Source organism: Chaetura pelagica, unplaced genomic scaffold (genome assembly GCF_000747805.2).
Source record: "Chaetura pelagica isolate M959 unplaced genomic scaffold, ChaPel_1.0 scaffold429, whole genome shotgun sequence".
NCBI classification, from domain to species: domain Eukaryota; kingdom Metazoa; phylum Chordata; class Aves; order Apodiformes; family Apodidae; genus Chaetura; species Chaetura pelagica.
Genome location: NW_009954542.1, coordinates 484383 through 511892, shown reverse-complemented (window position 1 = coordinate 511892; position 27510 = coordinate 484383). Strand labels below are relative to the sequence as shown.

At 40.6% G+C, this 27510-nt stretch overlaps 1 protein-coding gene across 1 annotated transcript in view; it reads left to right on the top strand.

Moving 5' to 3' along the window:
- Positions 1-26602, top strand: part of ANO2 (anoctamin 2, calcium activated chloride channel) — a 156483-nt gene extending 129881 nt beyond the window's left edge. Inside the window, exons 19-24 of the mRNA XM_010004927.1 lie at positions 5219-5367; positions 15314-15466; positions 15573-15625; positions 17521-17702; positions 23339-23444; positions 26321-26602. Coding sequence (XP_010003229.1) covers positions 5219-5367; positions 15314-15466; positions 15573-15625; positions 17521-17702; positions 23339-23444; positions 26321-26602 — 925 coding nt within the window. The remainder of the gene's footprint in view (positions 1-5218; positions 5368-15313; positions 15467-15572; positions 15626-17520; positions 17703-23338; positions 23445-26320) is intronic.
- The last annotated feature ends 908 nt before the right edge of the window (positions 26603-27510 follow it).

Here is a 27510-nt window from a genome sequence, read left to right as displayed (position 1 = left end):
GTGCCCTTGTGGCCAAGAAGGCCAATGGCATCCTGGGGTGCATTAGAAAGGTGGTGGTTAGTCGGTCAAGGGAGGTTCTCCTCCCCCTCTGTTCTGCTTTGGTGAGGCCACATCTGGATTATTGTGTCCAGTTCTGGGCCCCACAGGTCAGGAAGGACAGGGAACTGCTGGAAATAATCCAGTGCAGAGCCACAAATATGATGAAGGGAGTGGAACATCTCCCTGATGAGGAGAGGCTGAGGGAGCTGGGTCTCTTGAGCTTGGAGAAGAGGAGACTGAGGGGTGACCTCATCAATGTTTACAAATATGTAAGGGTGAGTGTCAGGAGGACAGAGCCAGGCTTTTTTCAGTGATGCCCAGTGATAGGACAAGGGGCAGTGGGTGCAAACTGGAGCGTAGGAGGTTCCATGTGAGTATCAGGAAGAACTTCTTTCCTGTGAGAGTGACAGAGCCCTGGGACAGGCTGCCCAGAGAAGTTGTGGAGTCTCTTCCCCTGGAGACATTCAAACCCACCTGGACACGTTCCTGTGTGATGTGCTCTGGGTGACCCTGCTCTGGCAGGGGGGTTGGACTGGGTGAGCTTTCGAAGTCCCTTCCAACCCCTAGGATTCCGTGACTCTGTGATTGTGTGATTACATCTCTAGCACACCAAATATTGCTGAAATTGGGAACCATCATGAAATGTCTTAATTCTGGCTTATCCATGGTCAGTGCTGGCTAAGCAATTATGGAGTTAAACTTCAGATGGCAGTTCTGCACTGTTTGGGGTCATTGGGACACATCCTTGCTTTTTCCTCCAGTGATTCTGGAGAAAATGCTACACAGCTTTGACAGATGTGACTTGCTTGTCTTCTAAATCTTTCTGTGATTCCTTTTTTATTTCTGCACTCAAGAATATCAAAGCAGCTAAGTAAATGCAACATACAAATTATGGAAAATTAAGCCTACTTGAATTGAAATGTGTGTTCTGTGGGGCTGGAATTCACACGTTTAACAGATGTAAATATGCCATAGTTCACTCAAATGTGTCACATACTATAATCCTTTTACTGTTGCCACAGGAATTGAACCTAAAAGCCTACAGGGCTTATGAGACTTAAGTTCCTTTAAGGCCCTTTTCTTCAGTTTGGTTTTTCTCAACTTACTGAAAAAAAACTGTGTGGTTATTTTATCACGCTCTGTCTTTGACCTTCATGATAAACCCTTAGGGTGATATCCTGGCCCTATTGAAGTCAATGACAAAACTCCCATTGACTTCAGTGGGGCTGTGATTTTGGCCTTTTTGTTCAACATCAGCTTCCATCACTTGCTTAAAAATGTACTTAATTATGCTGGAAGAGAATGACAAGAGCTAATAAAATAAATGTAAAGACACCCTTTCATGGCTATGGTCTTTTATGTTGCTTTTCACCTTTAATAAATTATTCTTAATGAGTTAGGATTTTTTTGCGTTTCTTTTTTTCTTTTTCTGGTTTTGTTTTATTTCCTTCTGTTTGGTAAATCAACAAATCCCAACCACAACTGAAATTCCTGTAGAAGCCATGAGGTCTGAGTGTGCCAAGGAAGCATGGCTATACCATAAACTTGTGGAACAGGATAAGATGAATTCCTTTTGTTCTCTCTCTGCCTGCTACTTGCACCTCTGACCTGTAAATATGGGAAGGTCTCTCTTCATGTGAGAGTGTAGGAATATGACTGAAGAAAATCTTGGACCTTCAGTGCTGCTTCCTCAAAGCAGCAAACAAAATTACAGGCAAGGACACAAGAGTGCAAGTCACTGCACTTCCTTTTCTCTAGATACAAGTGCTCCAGCTACTCAACCTCATAGTCTTTTCTGTCTGGCTTTCTCCCCATACCCTTTTCTATCATGCTACAAAGGAGGAAGCATCAACTGGACATACAGCCTTACAAACCACCTGATAGAAATAATCATTCAACCCTGGCAGGTGGATTCTAGGGGTTTTCTGTCTTTTCCTCTTTTGCATCTCTGTTGTAGCAAGTATTGCCTTGCAATACTTCCATTTGAGTTCTTGGCGACTTTCACAGGTGATCTTTGCAAGTACCTAAGGGCACTTGTTTACTGAGAGTCTTGAGAAATGAGTAAACTGATCCTCAGTTCTAATCTGCCTGAGAAGCTCTGCTGGAGATGCATTGTGAGGATGGCTCAGCCACTGAAGACACAATGATTTGTGTCAACAAATCCTATTTCAGCATTTCCACCCTCCCCCCCCCTCCATTACTGTCCTGCCTGTGCAGCCTTCATATAAAAAGCTTGCGGGTTCTTCAGGGATGGGGCATTTTCTTGTAGTGATCTCTTCAGATACTAATTACCTTGCATAATGGGGTGCTTTTTGGTTATATGAGGAAGTAAGAACAGCATAATTAAACCATGTTCCCACCTCTTGCCTAACACACCAATTAGCACTACAGTTTGGTGCCAATTCCTTGTGAGAAGCCACAGCTTAATTTTTAACTGCATCTTCTTTCTCCCTGATCCTACATTTGTTCTTCTTCCATGCCATTCAATCTCCTCAAGATTTTTATCTTGCTTTTTTTCATATTTACTGGGAAAAGGGCAGAAATAATGGCTCTTCTACAGTTCTACAGTTTTCTCTGTCCAGATTTATATGGTGACTTGTGGGGTCATGAAATTTTGCTGCTCATAACTCTTAATCACAAAGCTTTTCAAAGACTCATCCTGAATGGGCAAATCTAGCTCTTGATTACTATTCTCTGACAACTTTATTTAAAAATGTTGATCTAAGTAATTACCAACAAAGTGCATTTAAAGATCTTGCCCAGTTTTAGGAACACAATCATACGTGCAGCTTATGGAGTTCTGTAAAACCCATTTTCGTTGCCCTACTGCTGGAGAATAACACTGTGCAAATCCTTGTTCTCTGTTCCTTTAACTGTCTGACACGTTTGTTCGGTCTGAAACTTCATGCTTGGATATGACACAAAGGTACATTTTTCTGGAAAATGTGAAAAATAATTACTTTGGCATTCTTTGAGTTACTTGATCCTTTAAAAAATTGCATAAAAGTAAAAATAAGAACACCCTTCAAAGGTTAAATCAATATGCTTAAAGGTGCCACTCTTTATGCCTGGATTATAGATAGCCAGATGAAAAACTAAAACATTTTCTGAGAAACTGAGCCCTGGATTTTGTGTATTCCCAAATAAACACTAAAAACAACAACTATTGTTTTAGTTACTTGGTGCTCAGGGGAGTTATGTGTATGCATTAAACTCCATAACTCGACGCTCTGGTGCTATAACTAGAGGATTAGATCACACATGTACAGATTTCACATCTAAACATGCCCAAATTTTATCTCAGCTGCTGCACAGTGACAGTGAGAAGCTCTTCAATCTCATCAACCCGTAGAAATGTGAGAGACATTTATAGCTCATATCATTTTATTGGAGCAGAAATCAGCACTGTCTTGAACTTATTGTTCACTGTCCTTTGAGAGTCCCTCGCATTAGGAAATTAAATGGGATCTGCTGGAAGAGCAGCCTGGGAATTCTTTGATTATTTTAACTCCTGCCCCCAGTCTCCTACCCTCTTAATACTACATCACCTGTGTCACAAACAAGTTCCCTTGATTGCCATAAAAGCAGAGGGGAGGAAAAGAAATTTTAGTGTAATGAAATGGCTGAGTTTACATGATGTAGGAGGTAAATGTCTTTGTAAGGATCCATCTGATTATTTCTTGTGAAGTATTTTACATCTCCTCACTCTTTCATTAAAACTGTGTACACTAAATGTTCTGAGTACCAAAAGTATTTTTTTTAGCCCAAATTAATCTGGGTATTGCAAAGTACAGAGTATTTTACCTTCAGACTTCTGAGCTACATCTTCGCTGCACCTGAAACAAAAGCTGGGGTTGTTCTGTTGTTTTTTTTGCAGCTTTGTGATCCTGAGATTGACAAGGCCTGATGAAATCTAGATCTGGTTTAAGAGTGTCTGCCAATCCCCATTTCCTTCATCCTGGTGATGAGATTGAATGGGTCCTGAGTCCTGTAAACACTGCTTGATGTAGAAATTCTGCAGCCCCTGTGGTCATTCCCAGACTTCTCTAGAGCCTTGTGTTCCTGTGTGGCTCAGTGTATATCCAGGACCAAAGCATTAAACCAAACTAGAAAAGTCTTTAGGGTGTTTGCCAGCTGGCCTTGCCCTGCTACTTAAGTTAGGGTCTGATAAAGTGATTCTGCTTAAGTGAAGGTACAAATGAAAACCCCTACCATTTCTCCATCCACTCCTGTCTCTAGGCCACACACCTCTAGTTCAAAGGATTTCTTGCAAACTGTGGGGGAGAAGTTTGTGGGAGAGATTACACTACTCACCCTGCTCACACTACTGGCAAAACATCACTGGAATTAGTCTGGATTTTCACTTATATGGTACTTACGTGAAGAACTATAAAATCATGTTGTGCATATTTGTGTAAGATTCATTTAATCTGCTAAATGAAGAGATACAAGTATAAACCCTGATATTGTCTGCTCACTCAACTCCATTTCCCGTCCTTGATCTTTAAGAAGTATCTCATTGTATTGCATTTTCCCATGGGAATTTCTCAATGTGTAAAATAACATGAAGTTATGGATGCATAAGCATTTAAAATGTCATCTGTGGGGGGTATTGGGAATACTATACTCTTCTTTTAGAGGTGGATTCAGTTTACTCTAGGCTTATAATAATGAAATCCACGTATTTGTCAGTGGTGTGACATTTGTATCCCCATCTAAATTACTGAGTGATATTATATTCCTAGTGAATTCCAAAAAAATATTTGCACAAATAATCTTTTTTTGTCTATTTAGATAAACTCAAGTGTATATTCTTGTGACAAGAAAGCACTGGAGCCTGAAGAGTTGCAAGTGTTTTCTGGTGGTCAGACTGGCAATTCAACATGTATATAGAGATAAATAATGATTAAAAAGTGTTGTGTTCAATTACCTTTTAACAGTGTTACATTGTACACAGGAACTGCTGTCCCCAGCAGCTTGTCACCTGGCATTAAGCAGCATCAGAACTTCAGATGGTGGAGTAAACTAAGCCCTGTGGGGCACCAAAGTAATGTGGTACACATTTTGTGTTGCTGCACAAAGATTTGAGCCAAATTTTGTAGGGGGAAAAAAAAAGAAATTTAAAAAAAAAGGGAAAAATAAAAGAAGACTTGGCTCATTTTGAACTTTTGTTCCTCAGGAAGCTAAAGAAGCTCTTCAGGAAGCTGAAGGATGAAAGAACTGAGTCAAAGGAAATGGATACCAACCAATCAAAGAACCCTCAGCAATGGGATCTTGACTACATCTTGGAACCTTTCACTGGACTGACTCCAGAATACATGGAAATGAGTAAGTTTTCTGACTACCCTTTCCCTTTCTGCAATAACAACAGCTTTACACAGGACAAATCACTGCATATCATACAACTATATGGCATAAACTGGCACGATAGAGAGGGAAAAATCCAGAATACTCGTTGTTTGCAAAAGGCACATGCAAGACAGCAGGGCTATGAGACCACCACATTACCAGCATATAATCTTAATGATGAGTCCTAGTATTTGTTAATATTATAAAGGTCCAGTGTTCCCAGCTGAGAAAAGTGTGTAGAAACCATGTAGCTACAGAATCACAGAATAACTAAGTTTGGAAGGGATCTCTGGAGATTATCTAGTTCAACCCTCTTCTCAAAGCCAGGTCAGCTAGAGCAGGCTGCTCAGGGACTTGTTGTCCAGTTGGGTTTTGCATATTTCCAGGGATGGAGGCTCTAGTTTCTCTGTGCAACCTGTTCAAGCAGTTGAAAACCTTGCCATTATGTGAGATTTATTCTCATTTTAAATTTGCATTTCTTGTATTTCAATTTGCACCCATTGCCTCTTGTCAATTTGGTGGGTGTTCTTGAGAATCTAGTTCCATCTACTTTAATCCACCAAGAGGTATTTGAACACATTGGTAAGATCCCCTCTGAGCTTTCTGTTGTTGGAGTATAACAATCCCAGCTCTCTCAGCTCTTCTAAGTCAGGTCCCACAATCCCTTAATCATTTTAGTCTGTTTTCACTGGATTCCCTGCAGTATGTCAATGTCTGTCTCGTGCTGGGGAGCACAGAATTAGAAAGAGCACTCCAGGTGTGGTCACAGGAGTGCTGAGTAGGGAGGAAGGATCCCCTCTCTTGACCAGATGGCAACACTTTTCCTAATGCACCTCAGAAGGCTGTTTGCCTTCTTTGTAGCCATGGCACCTTGCTCATTCCTGTTCAACATGCTGTCTGCCAGGAGGACCAGGCCATTTTTTGTAAAATTGCTTCCCAGCTAGTCAGCTCCTATCATCTATTGGTGCTTGGGGTTATTTCTCCTTCAGTGCAAGACTTGGCATTTTTCTTTGCTGCACTTTATGAGATTCCTCATGGACCATTTCTCCAGCCTGTCGAGGTCCTTCTCAATGGCAGCACAATCATCTAGTATATATCCTCCTAAAATGAAAGCAAATCTTTAATATTTCAAAAGTAATACAAATGCACATTCCAAAATACAAATGTGTATTTTCTCACAGAAGTAAATTACCCTTTAAAACAGAAAAAGATGGGAATATCTTTTGAGATTACTTAGTTCATGACTGAATATTACATGACATTGAATCACAGCATTCTTAGCTATGCTTAAATTAAAATCCACATCCATGTACAACAGGAGAAACCTTTCAGCCCATAAGAGCTTCTCAATCAGCTGAAAGAGACAGTGGAATGGAAAACTGCTATTCCATTATACTCATAGAAAGCTGCATCATGTAGGTATGGACTTCTCCACATTTTCTAAGGAAATTTAGGGCACACCTGGAAATTACTTCTCAGTCTCTCACCTTTCATGCCAGCTTTTTAACCAGCACATTATTTAATTTTTTTTAATATCATGAACCTTTCAGCCCATAAGAGCTTCTCAATCAGACTCTAGAAGGGTGATATCCTTGCTTCCTCTGCTTGCATCACCCTTCTAGAGTGACTGATGTCACTAGTGATGTGGACTGCCAGACGTTTTGTCATCTTCCAAACCATGTAAAATAAGAGCAACTGTATTAAAGTCAGTAGTATTCTACTTTTGTAAATCTGGTGCCTGCCATGTGTATGTATGTACTTGCTATTTTTCAGTATTATTAAATTACTGCTAAACTATAGCAGAGTTCAGTACTTTTTCAAGGTTGCTCAAGTTAGCTTTTCCACATCAGAGGAGATAAGCATGTTGGTGAAAATCTAGCTGGAACTGGGAGTAATTCTTTCTTGAAGTGACATATTTGGCAACCACACCACCATGTTAGGCAGGCAGCAGTTTGTGATGACTCTATGACTCTATAATTAGTCTTGCAGCCTTGGGACACAATGCAAATTCAGCTGACATCAGGGAAAAGCACCTGAGAGGAAGCAGCACACAAGGATGATAGGGAGTAAGTAAGGGGCCAGGCTGTTTACACCAGATTCAAACCAAAATTGCAGTATAGCCTTCAGTCCTGCCTCCTGAATGGACTCTGGAAAGACAGGAGAGGAGAAGGGGGAAATGGTAGAAATGTGGGATGAGGAAGAAGAGAAATAATCTAGGCAAAGCTAAGCTTTGGGAACCATAGCTCATCAAGGGGCATATTATCTAAAACCAGACATCTGTTAAATATTGTATGTGACAACTCTAGTTTATCTATCCACTATTCTCAAACCATCTGAAAGTAAATTAGCTTTATGACAATAAAAACCCCACAACCCAAACAACCATGTGTTGTTTATCTCTATATATAAAGCTATATTGAGATATAGATATACATTGATAAATGCATATATGGTATTTTATCGAATGGTTTATTTAAACATATAAATAAGCATATGTGTAAATGAAATGCATATGTATGTCTTTATTTTATATTATAGCAGATTTTGGATGTGTTATAAACATGATGTTTATGGATCTGAGCCTTGTCCTCTGTAGTGCCACTAAGTTGACGTAGAGAAGCCTTCAAGTGCCATCATCTTTCTCTCAATTGTTTCAACTCACATTAGAATCTGGCTGCATGTTGTAACCTTTGCTATCTTATGACCTCTGCACACGATGACACTGTGTTTAAAAAAAATCTCCTTTAGGCTTGATTTTTCCACGCATTGCTTCAGCCTGAGATGATTTTTCCTCCTGGAAACTTAAAACAAACTCCTTTGTGATTTATGAATTAAACAATGGTGAAAAAATATAGACATTTCCCCTTGTAAATATTTTCATATGTTTTTGTGCTCAGGCATAACTCAGAAATGCCTGCATTTTAACATCCAAAGTATCCTTGTTAACAAGTTCTCTCTAAGGACAAGGACCCTTTGTTATTGGTAATAAACAAGCACAATAAATGCAACTGGTTATAAATAGTTAATTTCTTGTCCTGGCACACCTGTGGGAGTTGATCTTACTCATTTTTGGGGCTAGAGCATGCTATCAGTTCCAGCCCAAATAGCTAATATCAATGAAAGCCACTAGCAGGGTAATGAGGATCCAGACTTCTTCCCAGATATGATGGGTCAGAGACTGCTGGGCACACTCTGTGATAGCCAAGAAGCCTGCAGGAGCAGGATGGAGCCTTGAGCGTGATATGGACTAGAGTCTCCTACTTTCAAAAGCCATTATGGTACTTTATCCTAATTGTAGTTGGATTTAAAAAGCATCCAGGTGTGGGAGGAAGCTCTTCCCACCCTCTGTTACCTGTGACAAAGTCCCATAGCACATGTGATGGTGCCATCACTGTAATTTGGGACATCTGTGCAGGAAATCACCCGTTGCTCACTGATGAGGACACCACTTAGATGCAAAGGTCTGCCTTGTAGGAATAACTTTTACTATCAGGGTCTAAGCTCCTGATGTTATTGACCACTGGACACTAAGCATGAATTTTAGAGGAGTCCCTTGTGCCTGGATGATAACCAGTGCTGAGTGCCTCATCCTGCAGTCATTCAGGGATGATCAGATAGACGCCCTACAAACGAACTGATGCATCACTAATCTAAATACTTGTTTACAGTGGGAGAGTTAGCTTCTCAAGTGAAGAGAATAGTTCACTGAGCCTTGTAGAAGCACACAGCAAGCTATGCCCTGCCATGGGATTCAAGAGAAATGTGCAGCAAATGAAACTCAAGCTGCACCTCCCCAGCTCCCATCAGAGCACTCAGCTGTCAGGTTCCCTGCTGAGTGACTCAGGCCACCCACGCTGACAGGAAGCACTTGGTGCAGCTCAGCACTGAACCTGTCAGCAGGGATTGCTGTGAAGGACATCAAGCTGGAATGGCAAGGCAAGAGGCAGTTGCACAGGTTATTTACCTGCTCTAAATTTGATTTGAGAGAGGGAGGGAAGGGAAACAGGGCAGCGTGTACAGAGGAAGCTTGCATTTGGTTTGGTTTGGGTTTTGTTTTTTTGTCCTGAGTTACTCAAAAAGCCAGAATGACTGAGATGTGAGAAGAGGAGAAGAGGAACATTGGACTGCTGTTACAGAACTTAATTCTTAATCTTCACACTGATTTACTCAGGCAAGCTCCCACTGACTGACATCAGTGGCTATCTGCTCAACTAGGAATTAAGCCTCTAAGTAAGAAACTGTAGACTTGGCTTACTGTAGCCTTTGGGTTCCCCCATTCAAATTGTAATGGGCTTTCATGGACATGGACAGATAATGTATCCACGTGTGAATATTCACTACATTCAGGTTTGTCCTGCCAGGGTGCTCCTACTTTTAAGGATGGATGACATTTTTAAGACTAGGCAGAAAGCCTCTAACCAAGTTGAGACTCTTGACTCCAGGTCTGTCATTCAGTAGGCTGTACTCTGATCACAAACAGTCCTTGTCTTTTTTTACCCATATAGAGCTTCTTCTCCTAATATCTATCAAAAGAGCTGACATGTGCCCTTTCTGAAGGAAACCTGGAGTCTGAACCACTCCTCATGCAGCAAATCAGATATTCTATTTGCATTCCCTTATGAATCAGATTAGTCCTGGTGAGACACTACTTGTCTCAGCAGTAGTGTTTGGAGCAGTCTCAGGAGGTATTTTGTGATATGATACACCACAGATAAAGGAGGTTCTGGTGGTAACTATCCCACTTGCATTTTGAAATGGCCATTTCAAAAACTACTGGGATTTCCTTTTGTTCTCATTTCTTATACAAGGAAGCGTGAACTCCTGCCCCCTCCCTCCCCTTCTTGAAGTCTAGGTAAGTTAGTAGAGTGAAATGTGCTGGTTTGTTCTTGTTTGAGGGTTTTTTTGTGTGGTTTTGGTCTGATGTTGTGGTTTGGGGTTTTTTTTTGGTGTGTTGTTCTTTTTTTTTCCAAATCTCCTTCATTTTCACATTGAGAAATGTGGTTCTTCTTTGTACTCTGGTGAGTGATTGTGCAAAATAGTGGCCACTCTAGTCCATGTCAACAAAGCCATCAGCACCATTAAAACAAGAGACAGTGTGATGGCTAATGGGAATACTGAGCTGATGCCTTTAAGAATGATTGATGTATTAATAGTAAGCACAGAAAGTGGGAAAAGTTGGCAAGAGAAGAACAATCCAAGTTGCTCTCTACAGCCACCTGTGTCTTAGAGTTAGCCTGTGGCCCAGCAGTGTTACCTTTCACTTAATGTGTCTTACAAGGCCTGAAGTTGTTCAGCTCTTTAAATGTAAATACAGGTTCTGTCAGACTAGGATATTGAACATGACCCTAAGTTGAATCAGTTGCATGTTAATTCTCTTCCTCAGGATTCCAACTTCTATCTGTCCTCACGCCAGCACCTACATCACCATGCCTTCCTCACTACCTCAGGAGTGATCTACAACCCAAAGCAAATGTATCTGTCTGTAGGAAGCTTTCTCATCATTTCCACTACATGGCATGGGAAGAGGAAAGAATGGTTTCTACTGGCCTGTTGATTTCATGTTCCTCCTCCCCAAACCCATGAGTGTGCTGAGAGGTCTCTTTTTCCCAGAAAGACATGCCCAGAGAAGAGCAGCTACTTGCAGTTTTTCCTTTTTTAATACATATTGGCTTTGGGCAAACACCTTTTGTCATTGGGATTCTTCTTGGCCTAAATATGGACTCGAGGATTTTCTCCAACCAAGACTTTAAAAAGATAATGAAAGGACAGAGCTGGGAAATATGAGGCAAAAAATTATTTGCTTGTCTTAGATAAAGCCTCCTATTAAAGAAATGCATGCAAGTTTTCTTGAAGAATTGTGCTACAATAGTTCTGAGCTGATCAGTGGAGAGTCAACAGCTGCAGTGTGGATGCTGCAAGCAAATTCAGGGCAACCAGTGGTAGGGCAACCAGTGGTGGTTTGATGGGTTCTGACCCTTGCAAAATGTTTTATTTCAACAGTTATTAGTTATGAAAGTGAAACATCTAACCAGAAGCAGGTCCAGCAAAGTCAAGTACAATACTTTGATGTAACATAGAGCAAGCAAACGCAAAGCCCAAAATCTGTGATTCAGACAGAATTCAATTTACTTCAGTGGTGTTTTACAGATACCAGTAGTGTGGGAGGAGGAGGCCAACACTTCACCATGACAAATAAACTCGAAGTTTTCCTTTGAGGAAAGGTTTTGTAGGTCATTTCTTTGGTGAGCTGAACTCTAAAACTTATTTCAGTCAGCAGAGTGTGCTGAACTTCTTTCTTGATCAGGCCTTGTCACTCAACATCATGTCTGCACTGCTTTGCATAACTGATCACTGTTTGTTGTGATATGATTAACTGATACATATTTGTATAATTTAGCAGACACTGTTCAGTGGAGACACTCTAAATTTTCCTGAGTGATCAGAAAATTTTCCTCGAGGAACCCTGAAACATCAATTTTCATTGTTAACATGTGTCAAATTTGTCATTAGTACTTTCTCTTTCGAAAACTGTGCAATGACTTTTGACCTGGCCTAATATATCAGGCCATGTGGGGATCTAAAGTAGGTAGCACATATAGCAAGTTCCTCTTGAATAGCAATTTCCTCATCCAGCTGGTATCAGGTTTGCAATATGTGTAACTGGCCTGTAGTGCTAGAAGTTGGCAAGAAATTTATGTTTAGAGGAACAAAAAATACTGCTCCAAAATCAGCTGAGTGATGCATGTCAATGTGTGAAATATATTCCTCTACTGACTGTTTTCTTGAGAAGAAACTGACATCAGCAGTGACTTTCAGATCCTTATTTTGTTTGGTCTTTCCTTCTCCAGACTAACCTCTCTCAGAGTCCAAGGTTCATGTGGTAATTAATTAAAATATTTTTCTCAAAGAGAAAGATTAATAAACGGTTTCATCATCCAACTTCTGTTAAAAATCAATGGTAAATCTCCCTTTGGAATTTTAAGAAGAAAATTACCAGATCCAATGTCTGTAGCTACCAACTACTGTAAGGATTAAATTTAGAGGTTTGGAAGAATTTCCCCTGAAGCAGGAAAAGCCATCAAAAAGGTAATGTGTGAGGCAGCAAAAGTGGAAAAAAAAAAAAAAAGAAAGAAAGAAAGAGAAAAAAAAGATTAATCATTGGAGAGAAACCTACATTTTTCTATAATCTCCATAATGAAGGTGGATTTTAAAATACCAGCTCAGCCAGTTTTGTGTAGGCTTGTTGCATACATTTATTACCAAAGAGTAGTAAACGGCACCTTTTCCTTAGTTTTTCATCCAGGCTGGGCTGTACACTGAAAAGTTTCTTCTTGGACCTGGAAAGTCACTTAGCACAGGAGTGATTCTTTCATTGTTTACTTCCAGTAACACATGAGCCTGTGACAGATATTATTGACACAGAAGTAAGGAAAAACCAACAGAATAATAAACAATTGCCTTCTCTTAGTTTAGGTTTTGCTGTGCAAGATGTTAGGGTTACTAAATGAGTCAGTGTAGATCTCGTAGAACATGAGTGATACTCAGCGTGGGAAGTACCAATTCTCTCTCCTTTACACAAGACCACTAGCCAGCACTCTTCAGATCAATAATTTAAAAGCCTTGATCTGTGTCTTTAATCATAACTTGGTGGCCAGAGTTAGGGGGACAGCATGTGCTCTTTCTCTGTTGGCATTGGGTTCTGTTCAGGCCCTCTGCACAGAAGAACAACTTCTGTGAAAACTGGACTTCTGGGAAGCTTTATGGTCTGAAAGACTTCTCTTGATGCTATTTGCCTTCTATTTTTCTTTTGTCCCGGGGCCCAGCCAGCCTAAGCCTGGATGAGATGTCACAGGTGTGGTATCAGTGCTGAGAACCTCACGGGGTGGCTCTGATGTCTTTGCCTCTTTAGTGCATAAGTCAGCCAGTAAAGGTGACTTGTCCTGACCACCGATAGTATGTAGTTTGGGTTCCTTTTCTTATCAGAAATAGAGTCTGTGGCACTGACAGCACATCTGGTCTCCTGTTGTGATTCCCCAGGAGAAGACATTCTTGACTTCCCATAACACACAGCCTTCAAATCGTCTTGTTCACGAGTTTGCGCAGGGAGGCTGAGTGATGTTCATTTCTGTTGTCTCTGGGCTGGCCTGCCAAGCAAGTAGGAAAGCTATGAAAGAGGCTGAATGTCCAGAGATTCAACTCCTGGCACAGGTGTCTTTAGCCTTTTGAGTCAAAGCACAGGAGAATAATTCCCAAAGTCAGGTTGGGCTCCTATGTGGAATCATAGAGTTGCATGTCAACACTTAGAAGAGCTCTATGTGGAGTCCTTGCAGCATAAACGTGTTCTAGGGTTGCCATCAAGTCCTCCAGCCAAAATAGTGTCTTGACATCAGCTATCCTTAATGGAACAATCTTTGTGAGTGCCCTGCAGGTGTTGTAGATATTTCCACTGTTAGTGGACAGAATTCCAGGATCCTACAACTCGATTGCTCTGGGACCTAAACTGTATGATGGGGATACTTCTCTTTTTCAATCTATGCAGCTTTGCTGACATATTCATTTCTACAAATACTGACCAAACTAAACAAGTACCTTTAAACTGCAGAGACTGTTCCCGGATTGCTTGTTTTGAATGATTGTTTGCTAAATTACTACACAAGACCATCTAAATAATGGCACAATCAGTTTTGGTTTGGGGATTTTTTGCCTCCTTTTTGCATCATTCACACTTACATAACAAGGCTAGAAGAGCCTTTTTGCATCATTCACACTTACATAACAAGAAGGCTAGAAGATTGAAGAGTTTTCAAGACAGCCACACAAAAGCTTTCAGCTAAGAGGTTTTTATTAAGACATATTTTCACAGTTGTCCAGAAGTCCTTTGCATACCTTGAACATTCTTTCATTATATTTTAAAAAAATTAAACTGCGTTTTTCCAGGCAATGAATAAAAGGAGCAGCAAACAACATCAAAGCAAGTGTGTGTGTGGCTTATACTTAAAGCATTGCAAATGTAGCTTGTGCTTTTTTGTTGTTGTTGGTTTTGGAATTTTTTTTTGACAGAATCCTCCCAGATCTATTCCTGCTAAAACCTAAATATAGGAATTTTTGGTGCTTTTAGTGCTATGTATTTTTCTTAGCATTTAACAGGTTTTTAGACATTACTCTAACATCTGTTTTTATTTCCATGTTAATTCCTTTTCCTGACTCTGAACATAAAATATTCAGGAAAGCATGATTCCAAGGATAGAATGTTTTTATGCTTTGAAAAAGCTTCATCTTAGTGTGTGTTGTTTGCTTTATCTCAAAGCAAAACAATGAGAAAATCAAAAGGCCATATATATAATACAGAGATAATCTTTTACTGTGCAAGTATATTGTCACTGACAAATAGGAATGTCATACAGAAAGCTGCACACAAAAAAATACATGCAAGAGAAGATCCTGGAAAAAGCTTTTTTATGAGTTAGGCTGTGACAACTGTGCCTAAGGAAACGATTTTAAAGTAAACAGTTATGCTGTGTAAACCCCTGATTTTCACAAAAAAGATCAAGGGCTTCCTCTCATAGTGTAGGGAGAACTTATACAGGGATTTGCTGAAAAAGAAGCCACAATAAATAGGGCCTTACACCCACCAACCTTTCTATTCTACTATCTATCTATTCTACTATCTATTTCATTCTGAAATGTAAGTCAAACTTAGATTTATTTGGTTCATCTTCTTGGGATTACTGACTTTGCATTAGGGTTAACAAGCTTTGCAGTCTCCTTCTATTCCTTATTAGTTTTCTGAGGCAATAATCTTCTCTCACTTCTCTGAAGTTTTCTAGCCCACAGAGCTTGTCAGCAATTTGCTGTCAGTTATGTTTACCAGCTGCCTTCAGAAGATATATAAAAAAAAAACAAACATGGCATATTTCTCTTCCAGTTATCCAGTTTGGCTTTGTCACACTTTTTGTTGCCTCCTTCCCTCTGGCACCTCTCTTTGCTCTTCTGAACAACGTCATAGAAGTTCGACTTGATGCAAAAAAGTTTGTCACTGAACTGAGAAGGCCAGACACAGTAAGAGAAAAAGATATTGGTAAGTAATGAAAGAAAACATTACAATGAAGATTACTCAAAAAATGCAGTGAGGAAGAAGGAAAACGATAGTAAATCCATTAATAAGTTCTGTTTTTCACTTACAGGAATTTGGTATAATATTTTGAGTGGTATTGGAAAGCTTTCAGTTATCATTAATGTAAGTATTTGGTGACACCAGTTTCTAACCATGACCTTGGGAGCTTATATTGTCCCTCCAACATAGTTTAAAAATGTGGGCTGATTTTCTCAATTGCTATAAAATAGAATAAAATCTAAATTATCCAGCTCATTCTTGTACAAGTGTAAAGCATAATTTAATTACAAATGAGATGACTGCTTATATCATTCTCTCTATCCTCGTGTTGTGCAGAACAGAAAGACTAATTCATACAAGAACAATAATAATGGAATGTAAGCAGGCAGCTCTAGATTGTTGATAAAGTCCTGGTTCTTATCCATACTGATACCTTTTTCTGTTACTCTGCTAGTATAACTGTTGGTATGAATAAAATGTATGTGAACATAACATCCTAGATTCTAGGAACAGAAAATCTTTAACTAGACAGACATTAGCATTTGTTCTGATGTACAGGTGTGGTTATATCTCTAAACATAATTTCTCCCACAGAGTGAGTATTTCTGTAAGAGTAGGTTTAGGGTTTTTTGAGTTGGGTTCCACACTCCCCAAGCTACAAAATCTTGATGGAAAACTATATTCTTTCATAGAAAAAGAATGATTAGATGAACATAATTTTCCTGTATATGCTTTAAGTTAATTAAGATTCATGCCGTAGGAGTTTGATAATATTGTCTAGTGAGCTTTTTACCCACAGATCATAGAATCCTCTTTGGAAAAGACCTTTAATATCACCAAGTCCAACTGTAAAATGTCAGATATCAAAGCACTTTAGAAAAACAGATGATTGTCATTACTGAAGGGAAAAGCTGTGCAGAGGTTTTATGCAGTTAATCTAGTACAATAACTTACAGCACAACAGCAGTCTGTAGCAATGTGTTAAGCTATCATTAGAACTGAGAGGGAAGCAGTGTTACTTGACTTGGCTGAAGTATTGTTCACTTATTGCTCAGCAGTTTCCAGGATTTAAGGTGGGAAATCTGTGCAGCCCTGCACATACCCATAATTTTGCTGTCAGTCATAGATTTCAGGGTTCTAGCACTCACTGATCTGTGCTGGATGAGCAAAACACTGCAGCCTCTCAGTTTTATCTGAATACACTTTGCAGATTTATGCTCTTTGATTATCTTCTGTGTCAAACAAACTCTGAATATTTGTATTTCCTGAGGATTCTCTTAAAATATCAGATAGCTACTTTATCTTGACAAAAATGTAAATAGGTGAATATCCAATTAAAACAAAAATCCAACACAACAGAACAACACAACAATAAAATGAACACCCAGTTCTGCTTGTCCATCTCAATAACGATGCAGAAGAACTATTTGGCAAAAGGTAGTTTTAAATTAATCTAATTAATTCTTGTTGATATGACATAGATACTTCTGTGTCTCACTTACTTCACGATTATACCAGTTTTATACCAACATGAGACCCACCAGTGTCAGATGTATACCAGTGTAGAGCCTGATGCAGTGGCTAAAGTGGAGAATAGCACCCTTACACTCAACTGGTTTATCTCAGATAACACTGCATAACTCCACCAAATTATACTCCAGATTATACCAGCTAATTATTATGTTGCTTTGTAGTTTTTTAAAACTAGTGATAAACCTCTGGATGGCTCCAGGGGTGGAAAGCATTGGAGAAATGTACAGTACATGAATTAATTTTGCTACTTTGCTCTAAGAAAGATTCCACTTCCCTAAGTACAATCTTCCCCTGCAGGGACATGGCAGGCGACTGTGCATTTATGTATGTTCTGTACCAGATCTGACCATTTAGCTGTCACTTGATGATCAATCTAAACTTACCTGAACATGAAAATTATCACCTGAATTAACTTAATCTGGAACATGTTAGACATAGCTTCATGGTGCTGTTGTTTGGTTGATGATTTTGTTTTCGTTTCTCAGGCTTTTGTAATTGCTGTCACATCTGATTTCATTCCACGCCTGATGTATCAATATGCATACAGTCAGAATGGAACCATGCATGGCTTCATCAATCACACCCTCTCATATTTCAATGTCAGTCATCTCAAGGCTGGAACGCAGCCAGAGAACTCCCTGTTTGCACAGGATGTTTTATTCTGCAGGTAAAGTGCTTCTAATGACAGTTTGCATAGTGAAAGTTCTTTGGGTCTTTTGTCAGAAAATTTTTTTCCAAGTGGGAATTGATAATATTTGTGCCTTTTAAAACGTAGTTTTAAGAGTACAGCTTTTATTTTCACTATGTTAGAAGGTTTTTCCAGTGCATTAAAAAGCCATACAAACAATTATTCAATGCAAATTTACAGAGATAAAAAGTTATTTATTTATTGAAAGACATTTTTTCAGTAAAAACTGTTAGTTTTAAAATGGAGAACTAACCAGAACTAGGCCTTCTTTTTTAGTTATTAAATTCAGTGATTACTTGATGAGAACTGAGTTTTCAATATATTTTGCCCATCTTTAAAGCCTGCAGCATTTCCATAGAATAGTTAAGTTTGGAAGGGACCTTAAAGATCATGAGGTTCCAACCTCCCTGCTATGAGCAGGGACATCTCACACTAGACCAGGCTGCAAAAAGCCTCATCCAACCTGGCCTTAAACACCTCCAGGGAGGGGACACCAACAACCTCCCTGGGCAACTGTTCCAGTGCCTTATTTACCCTCATGGTGAAGAATTTCTTCCTGATGTCTAACGTAAATCTCCCCTCTTTCAGTTTAAAACCATTACCCCTTGTCCTATCACTACCCTCTCTGGTGAAAAGCCCCTCCCCAGCTTTCCTGTAGGCCCCCAACAGGTACTGGAAGGTGCTATAAGGTCCCTGTGGAGCCTTCTCTTCTCCAGGCTGAACAACCCCAACTCTCTCAGCCTGTCTTCACAGCAGAGGTGCTCCGGTCCTTTGATCATCTTCCTGGTCCATTTCTGGACTCTCTCCAACAGCTCCATGTCTTTCCTGTGATGAGGGCTCCAGAGCTGTGTGCAGTACAGCAGCACTCCAGTTTCCCATCTATATGTCTTATTTCAGAGTTATCTTTCCAGACTGGGAGAACAAGGCTCAACTTCCTTTAAAATATGTCCAAAACGTCTAGTCCTCTGCTCCCGTCATGCAGATACCTACACAGTAGTGTCAGTTTGCATGAGAAATCACTAGCATGGTTTCAGGGCTCTCAAATTAACCTTGCTTTTTATTAAATAAAAATATGCAGATATTCAAAGAGCTCTTTTAAGGCAGTATAACCCAAGGCCCTTCCAAGCTGAGCTCTTCAGGTGGTATATTCAAACAAACCACTTCAGCTTCCTTTTGGACTCCTTGAAACCACACTGTGCTTAGCCTCTGCAAGGGCAAGAAATCAACACCAAAGTTATTCTTCAGTTATCTTGGGAAGCAGAGCCTTTTTTTAAATGTTTTTTACTACACAGAGGTATTGAACCAGCCTCCTTTGCTTTGATCCCTAAGATATTTGCCTGTGTTTGCTGTCTTTTTCTGAGGTGTGCAAAGGATTTTGAATCTGGTGCTTCTGACAGTTAACATCTGAGCCTCCCCTGGTTCTAAAACTATCTGCTTTTTTGCTTGTGGCAGAGGGTAATGTGCCTTCAAGATGGGGGCTGTCTTCTCAAAATGTTGGTTCCTGTGAGCTCTGCTATTCCTTATTTCACTGTGTGTCTAGGAGTTATTTCTTAGTATAACATTATGTGGGAGAGTGTGCATTGTTTCTGTACTTTCTGATAGAATTGTTTGTTAAATGCTTTTCTACTCTCAGTGTAATTTGTATCCCCAAATTAACATCTATGTTCCTTCAACAAGCATCTCAATCCATACTGATCTCCCACATCACCATGAGTTTGCTACTTTCACTTCTCTACCATTTACCTGGTGTCAGTCACTGGCCTTTATGGTGTATGTGTGCCAGTGTATTTGGAAATGTGTGCACTAGCAACAGTGATGCAAGGCACTCCCCAGGTTAGCATGAGTTGAGCCGAAGTACAGCAAGACAGGAATAACTAACACTAGGTATAAAAGTGATCCGTGCCTGATTATATATCAAGTCTGTGTCACTGAGGGGGGAAAAAAAACAACAAACCAAACCAAAATAACAAACCGAAAAAAACCCCAAACCACGAAAGGAAACGATGAAGACAAAATGTCACCATCCACATTAGCCTTTTCTCATTATGACTCACCTCATTTGAATCTTATCAAAATCTCAGCTTTGGACAGAAATATCACTGTGATAAAATATGGGGTATCTAGCTGGTGTCCCAAGAGACAAGCAACAAACACAGTCCCTGAAGCTGGAAATAAAATCTGCTTTTCTGTTTCTGGCAAATATGTTGGGAACAAGCTGACCTCTCTAATTCTTAGATCTCTGTGACCTCTGGAGATAAATGTGGTTACAATAAGCCTGAATTTTGCTTCTTAGGGGCACTGCCTGAGATTAAGGTATCTTAAAAATAACCATAACAAGCCAGAAACAAATCTCTCACCAAATGTCTGGAATAGCTTATTTGAATATTTTGAGCAGCATTTTCTACTGGGCTGTGAACTCTTTGACACTGCTCCCAAACCAACATTGCTGCAACGCCATTCTGGTGCATCACATGAGTTGTCATAATTTATTTTTTTTCCAGAGCAAAAATGACAATTGTGTAGCTGAAGGCAAATTAAAAGCAAACCTTACTAAGTTATGTGACGTTTTTATTGGTTTCGCCCTTTTAATCTTTCTAATTTGGTATGATAATGGAGCACATAGATGAAAGCACACAGATCACACTGAAAAGAAGAAAGCAGCAGATAGGGAGTCATTAAAGGGGCTTTTCCCTTAGCACAAGTCTGTTCCAATATTCAGCAAATTTACAAAGTGTCTTTGAATGAGTTAATGTTTTTAATGCCCCAGGATTCATCTCAACTACTCCCAGTGATCAGTGGTGGATTCTAACATTTTCCCTTGAATAATTCTTATATATCCCTACATTGCTGAAGATTAATCACTTCCTTTCAGTGATTCAGTCAAGTTTTCTTCTATTTCTATTCAAAGATGAGCTGAAAAAGGAAATTAACAGATCAGCTGATTTAGACTGATTCACAGTTCCACCTAAATATATATTTTGATTTTTTTCTACCAGCCTGTCTTTTTCCCCATGCAATTTACTTGTTAAAAGTACTTGCACATTTCCCTTAGCTCTGGCTGCAGTTTAGTTTTTTTCTAAGTCTTACCTGGTCCTCTCCATCCATCCTCATTTCCTCAACGTACCTCTTCTCTCAGTGTGCATTTTTCTGTTTTTCCCTCAGAACTTTTCTGGGCTCTATTCTTAAACCACATTGACTTCTTCATATTCTGATCCTTTTGCAGTGGAATTAGAGTTGATTGCTATTTTTGAACCACAAATCTCTTTGTAGCACTGATTTGCTCCTCCTAGCATATCTGGTGAAACAAGTATTTTAAGAATGAAGAATTGAAGAGCTGAGGAAAAGAATGGACTTTTTAAAAAAGAAACTACCTGTAGAATACAGTGGTTAAAAAAGGCCCAGATTCTTGCACTTTAACATCCCCTGTGCAATAGAATAATTAAAAAGGGAGTTGGGGAGGAGGCCCAGCTCCCTTGTCTGTAGCTCTGACAACATCTCCTTTCACTATAAATAATTTTCTAGTGTTCTGTTGAATGTAGATTCAGGCATCATAAGCAGTGTGAGTTCCAGCTGAGCCAGGGGAAATTTCCATGGGGTCTGATGTCCTGCAACACTTACATAGTTTGTGAAGCTCAGAGTACATTAAATGGAAAACCCACCACGGTTGGTGACCCTTCCAGGTGAACCTGGGCTGCGATTCAAGACTGGGAACCCACAACAAACTCAGTGGTTTTCCTTGGCTTTGATGTTCAAGCAGATTAAATTCAATGGAAGTGGCTCTGGCCCTTGCCTGTACACAGATTTTGAGAAGTCCATGTAGTGCAGAAGGGCACCCAAGGGGGCATCTGACAGCACAGGACCAAACAGGAATCGAGTGTAAAACACGTCAGAGAGCTCGGCTGCTCCACATGCACCACCTGACAAAACTGAACAAAAATAATCTAGGGTCTAACACAGCCCAGGTAGTGCTTCCATAAATTGATACAACCCCAAATTTAAAATTGTTTTTGCTTCCTATTCCTCCTCCCTCTCCCCCTAGTGGGTTGTATCTTCTGTCCTGTTTCTCCAGAAAGTGCAGCACAGAATCGTATCCAGTATTTCAGAATGAATTTAAGGGGGGAGGAGAGGGGATATAGGGACTGTGTGAGCTGTAAATACACGATTTAACATGCAAAAACCATGTGGAAAGAACCTGAAGGTAATTTTGGTAAGCGCACCTGCAAACTGAACCTGACAAGTTTTATATATGAACCTTCTCCATTATCCCCCAGTGGAGGCTTTTCCACAGTCTAATGAATCTTACTGTCAGGAAGGGTTTTGTGGTATTCAAAACAGATTTTCCCTTTCTTAATTTCATCCCATTACTCCTAGTCAAACACTGTGAACAGCACTAAATTATCCCTTTCAGTCCTAAGGGCACAATTTGTGCATGTTTATCATGTCCAACTATGGCTGTTACTTACCAAACTGGAGCAATAGATGTGCTCTTCTTTAATCTTTTCTGGTGAGTCAGTCTCCTCAGCCCCTGGATTGTTTTGCTGAACTGCCTTCAGTTTGTTGCTATCTTCCATGCCCCCCTTTTTTTATTTTTCCCTTTTCCTTTTTGCTTGTTTGTTTTTTCTCTTCTGAAATCCCCACAGCTGAATGTAGCATTCCAGGTATGGCTTTACCTGAGCTGTTCAGAGAAGAGATAATACCCCTCAGTACATTGTGCCCTTTGTTTATAGATCCACAACTCATACTGTTCTGCTGCCATATTTTAGACTTGTGCTATCTTGTGGGCCACTGTAAGCTCCAGGCTATTTTCATTGCATTTTCTTTCAAATGCTATCCTTTTGAAGATCTTCCAATTGTTTTATTTTTAATTATTTTCCATTTCCCCAGATTATTCTCGTGCTTCCTGTCTGTATTTCTTAGTGCTTTCTGTGTTTCCTGCTATTTGCAAAACTTTCCAATTGAGGAGCATCTGTGACTTTTATTACCCTGTTGTTTATTTCCAAATGATTGATGATAACACTAAAAGCATCAGTCTTAGCACCAAACCACTCAGGCTCTGTTTTATCCTGTCTAAGGCTACACAGTTAATTTAGGAAGTGCCTTTCCAGTGGCTCCCCCTGTCGTTAATGCAAGGAGAGGAACCACCAGAGTGTGAGATTTTGACATGGGCTGGATTATTGCCTAAATTAATCAAGGTTTAGGTAAGATGAATGCAGACTTGTGGCCTTTGGTCTGAAAATGCTGTGAACCATCTCTGTGCTTTAGTTTCAACAATTTATTCTCTGTACACTGAGATGAATATAACACTAACAATAAATAAATAAATAAATAGAAAATAGGGGGGACATTTGTAAATCCTGGCAAATCAGGGAAATTTTGTCATTAGAACAATGTTCTGATTTTGGTTACAACGTGAAAATCAGACTAAGCTTGCTAAATTCAGTGGAGATAGTCCAGCTCTACTTCTGGAGTTGTATTTCATAAGAAGGGTTGAAGTAGGAACATCTGGGAGATTTGATTCCTTAGATTTCATTATTGGAAAGTCGTGTTAATGAAAGCAATTGGTGCAGGTGGAAATTGCTGGGACTGTGTGATAACTGAGCTGTCTTCACTGACAGGTTCAAAGACTACAGAGAACCACCTTGGTCCCAAAATCAATATGAGTTTTCCAAGCAGTACTGGGCGGTGCTGTCTGCTCGTTTGGCTTTTGTTATTCTATTTCAGGTAAGTCTGTTTATTTGTTGCAATTTTAGACACAGAAATATCATCACAAATGGTTTGGAATGCGTGTGCCAAAGAAGCCCATGTCCAATAAGGCTTTTCTGCTTGCAAATACCCAGCCTGATGTGCTTCCACCCAGCTGCTGCTGAGCCAGCACTGAAATCTTCCTGTCTTTTCTCCTCACTTGCCAAATATTCCTAAGTGTTTTGGTGAGTGTTACCTGGTTTATATTGCCCTCTTCTGCTTGTGTGCCCCGTCTTCAGTAATTTTCCACCACTGGCTGCAAAACATTTGAAACCATCTAGTTATGCCAGGCTTCAAATAGACTGCCTGTTGTTCTGCCAGAGGACATTCCCTGGTTAATTAGCTCCATTGTCTCAGCTGGGGATGGAGGGCTCATGCTAGTAGCCTTGTCAGCAAATGTTCTCACAGATTTTGAGGCATTGCACAACACAGTAGTTTGCAAACCATTGTCATGGTAATATAAGCCCCAAAGCATAATAATGTATCTATACATTTCACAAACAAGCAATACTTTTCACCCAGTCTGCTTCCTGCCTCTGTGTCATGACATCACCTGTAATGACCTTGACACTTGAGGTTCAAGTTTGTTGCTTGCATGCTGCAGTAGTGTAAAAAATTATTGCTTGCCAGCAAACAGAAGGATTTGAGGAGAGAATAACCATGAAAGTTGTGGGCTGTCTACTCAGGCCATATTGGAAACACATGCGTATGACTGTCTTGGAGGATGCTTTCACTGATTTTGCCATTCATAGAATCATAGAATCTTAGGGGCTGGAAGGGACCTCGAGAGATCATCTAGTCCAACCCCCCTGCCAGAGCAGGGTCACCTAGAGTACATCACACAGGAACTCATCCAGGTGGGTTTTGAATGTCTCCAGTGAGGGAGACTCCACAACCTCCCTGGGCAGTCTGTTCCAGGGCTCTGTCACTCTTACAGTAAAAAATTTTCACTGAAACCAGATAGCATCTACACCAAATATTACCGAAACATTTCAGAAAGCAGAAAACCAAAGATGATTGCTCAATAAGGACTCTACGAACTTCATAGTTCTAGTAATCCTTAATAAACCCACACTTAATCCCCAGTCCATTAACTGTTGGCCTAGCTTAAATCCCTCTTTCCTCATAATTGATACTTCTTAACTTGTAAGATTCACATCTCAAAATCAGAAGTCAAAGTAGAAAACTAGTATGACTTATAACTTTTAAGTTTATACTGCTGGGCTCATCTACAGCCTCTTGAACATTAGATACAGATAAATCACCCATAAAGCAAAAAAGTAGATACTAAGTCACTCTCCTGAACAGAAGTCAGTTAATGGTGACAGATAAATGTTGCCATCTACAAAAAGTTTTCACCTCCAGTGTTCCCCCAGATTACCTTCTCTGTTTCTCTTCCAAATCTATCAGTCCACTGATAGCAACATGCCTTGGTCTTTGTTTCCAACATTAGACCAAATGTATAACTTATAGAATCATAGAATCATAGAATCATAGAATCTTAGGGGCTGGAAGGGACCTCGAGAGATCATCTAGTCCAACCCCCCTGCCAGAGCAGGGTCACCTAGAGTACATCACACAGGAACTCATCCAGGTGGGTTTTGAATGTCTCCAGTGAGGGAGACTCCACAACCTCCCTGGGCAGTCTGTTCCAGTGCTCTGTCACTCTTACAGTAAAAAAATTTTTTCGGATATTCACCTTGAACCTCCTATGCTCCAATTTACACCCATTACCCCTTGTCCTATCACTGGTCATCACTGAGAAAAGCCTAACTCCGTCCCCCTGACACTCACCCCTTACATATTTGTAAACATTGATGAGGTCACCCCTCAGTCTCCTTTTCTCCAAGCTAAAGAGACCCAGCTCCCTCAGCCTTTCCTCATAAGGGAGATGTTCCACTCCCTTAATCATCTTCGTAGCTCTGCGCTGGACTCTTTCGAGCAGTTCCCTGTCCTTTTTGAACTGAGGGGCCCAGAACTGGACACAATACTCCAGATGTGGCCTCACCAATGCAGAATAGAGGGGGAGGAGAACCTCTCTTGACCTACTAACCACACCCTTTCTAATGCACCCCAGGATGCCATTGGCCTTCTTGGCCACAAGGGCACATTGCTGGCTCATGGTCATCCTCCTGTCTACCAGGACCCCCAGGTCTCTTTCACCTACACTACTCTCCAGCAGTTCAGCCCCCAACCTGTACTGGGACATGGTGTTGTTCTTCCCCAAATGTAAAACTCTGCACTTCCCCTTGTTGAATTTCATCGTTTCTCCCCGCCCAACTCTCCAACATATCTAAGTCTCTCTGAATGGCAGCACAGCCTTCTGGTGTGTCAGCCACTCCTCCCAGCTTAGTGTCATCAGCAAACTTGCTGAGGGTACATTCTATACCCTCATCCAGGTCGTTGATGAAGATGTTGAACAACACCGGTCCCAGTACCGACCCCTGTGGGACTCCACTAGTCACACACCTCCAACCAGATTCTGCCCCATTGCCATTATAGTTATGGATCCTGAATTCAGTCTCAATCAATTTGATGTTGAGATCTGAGCACCTGTGAAGACCTCTAAAAAATAAAGCTGTTTTATCTACTTAGACCATTAATCATTTGATGAATCCAAATCCTCTTTTCATACTTGACTGAAATATGTTTGGTTCAGCCACTCCACTGGGTGGCTTGTGCACAAACTTGAGCTGCTTCTTCAACTAAGGCCTAACTCAGCTCCTTAATACTACACACCACTAGCAAAATGTGTTTGATACCTGACTGACAGCTCTAGCACAGCTTTGGTTTTGCTCTAGTGTGAATATTTTGGAGTTTCCATACTTGCTTCACGTCTCTTGCTGTGTTTGCAGAACTTGGTGATGTTCCTCAGCGTCCTGGTTGATTGGATGATTCCTGACATCCCCAAGGACATCAGCGAACAGATCAAAAAGGAGAAGAGTGTGCTTGTTGACTTCTTCCTGAAGGAAGAGCATGAAAAACTGAAGCTGATTGAGAGCTTTATCGCACACGACAGGCAGAAGCACACAAGTGCGGCCAAAGGCAAGAGGAGCCGGGCTGCCAGCTTCAGCCAGTGCCACCACAGTCAGACAGGCAACATTGCCTCCTTCAGCTCCCAGCACACAGAAGTCTGACTCCATAGGAAAGGGCCCCACGCTGTGCTCACCTCTGCACTACTTGTTTACTGTGTGACATGATTCTGAGCAAAGAAGAGGCGGGGAGCAGAAAAGAGGCTTCTTTTGCTTCCTGAGAAGCTCCATATGCCAGATTCTTTTTTACGTTTTCCACGCTGCAGCGTTTTCAGACTTTCTCAGGGCAGGGCAAGGGCTGTATTGTGGCTGTAGCTGCTCGCTGTGGTGATGCGGGTGGGTTGGGTAGGCACACAGGAACTCTCCTAGCTCCTGCAGTCTCAACAGTAGGAACACAGCCGTCCCTCTTCCTGCCTGACACCCTGTGGGGCATGAGGAACCGCAGGGACGCTCTTGCTCTAGCATCTCTCTTTTAGCAGCTCAGATCAGCTATGGCAAAGTGTGCACAACACATGGCCTCGTGATTTGTGGCTGCCAGGGGATGGTTTATAAACATGTGGAGTCTCAAGGAGTCATTGTGCCTTCCTAACATACGCTGCCACTTGGTGCTTTCTCTGTAGAGCGTGCAGGGCACAGAGCTGTGGGAACAGAAGGAATCAAAATCACTGAGCACTTTCATCTACAGCTATATAGTGTTTTGCTTAGCAGGGGCTTGAATGCATGTGCTAATGAGCAGAGAGGCCACAACATAGGCACCAGAATGAAGTAAAGCTGCTAGAACCAGGGATCTTCATTGTTATTCATTGTCCTGAACAAGTAAAACCCTTGCATTAGACTTAGACTGGGAATTCAGCCAGTGTCAAGAGGAATTGCACCACTACACCACCACCAGTGCAAAGCTGACAAGTGAGAATGGAATCAAGTCCTGTATATCACGTGGCATTTTCATGTACTTTGTGTGTAAAGTAACAAAAGTTGCTGCTGTTGTGCATTTAATGTGTAAATATTGTGCA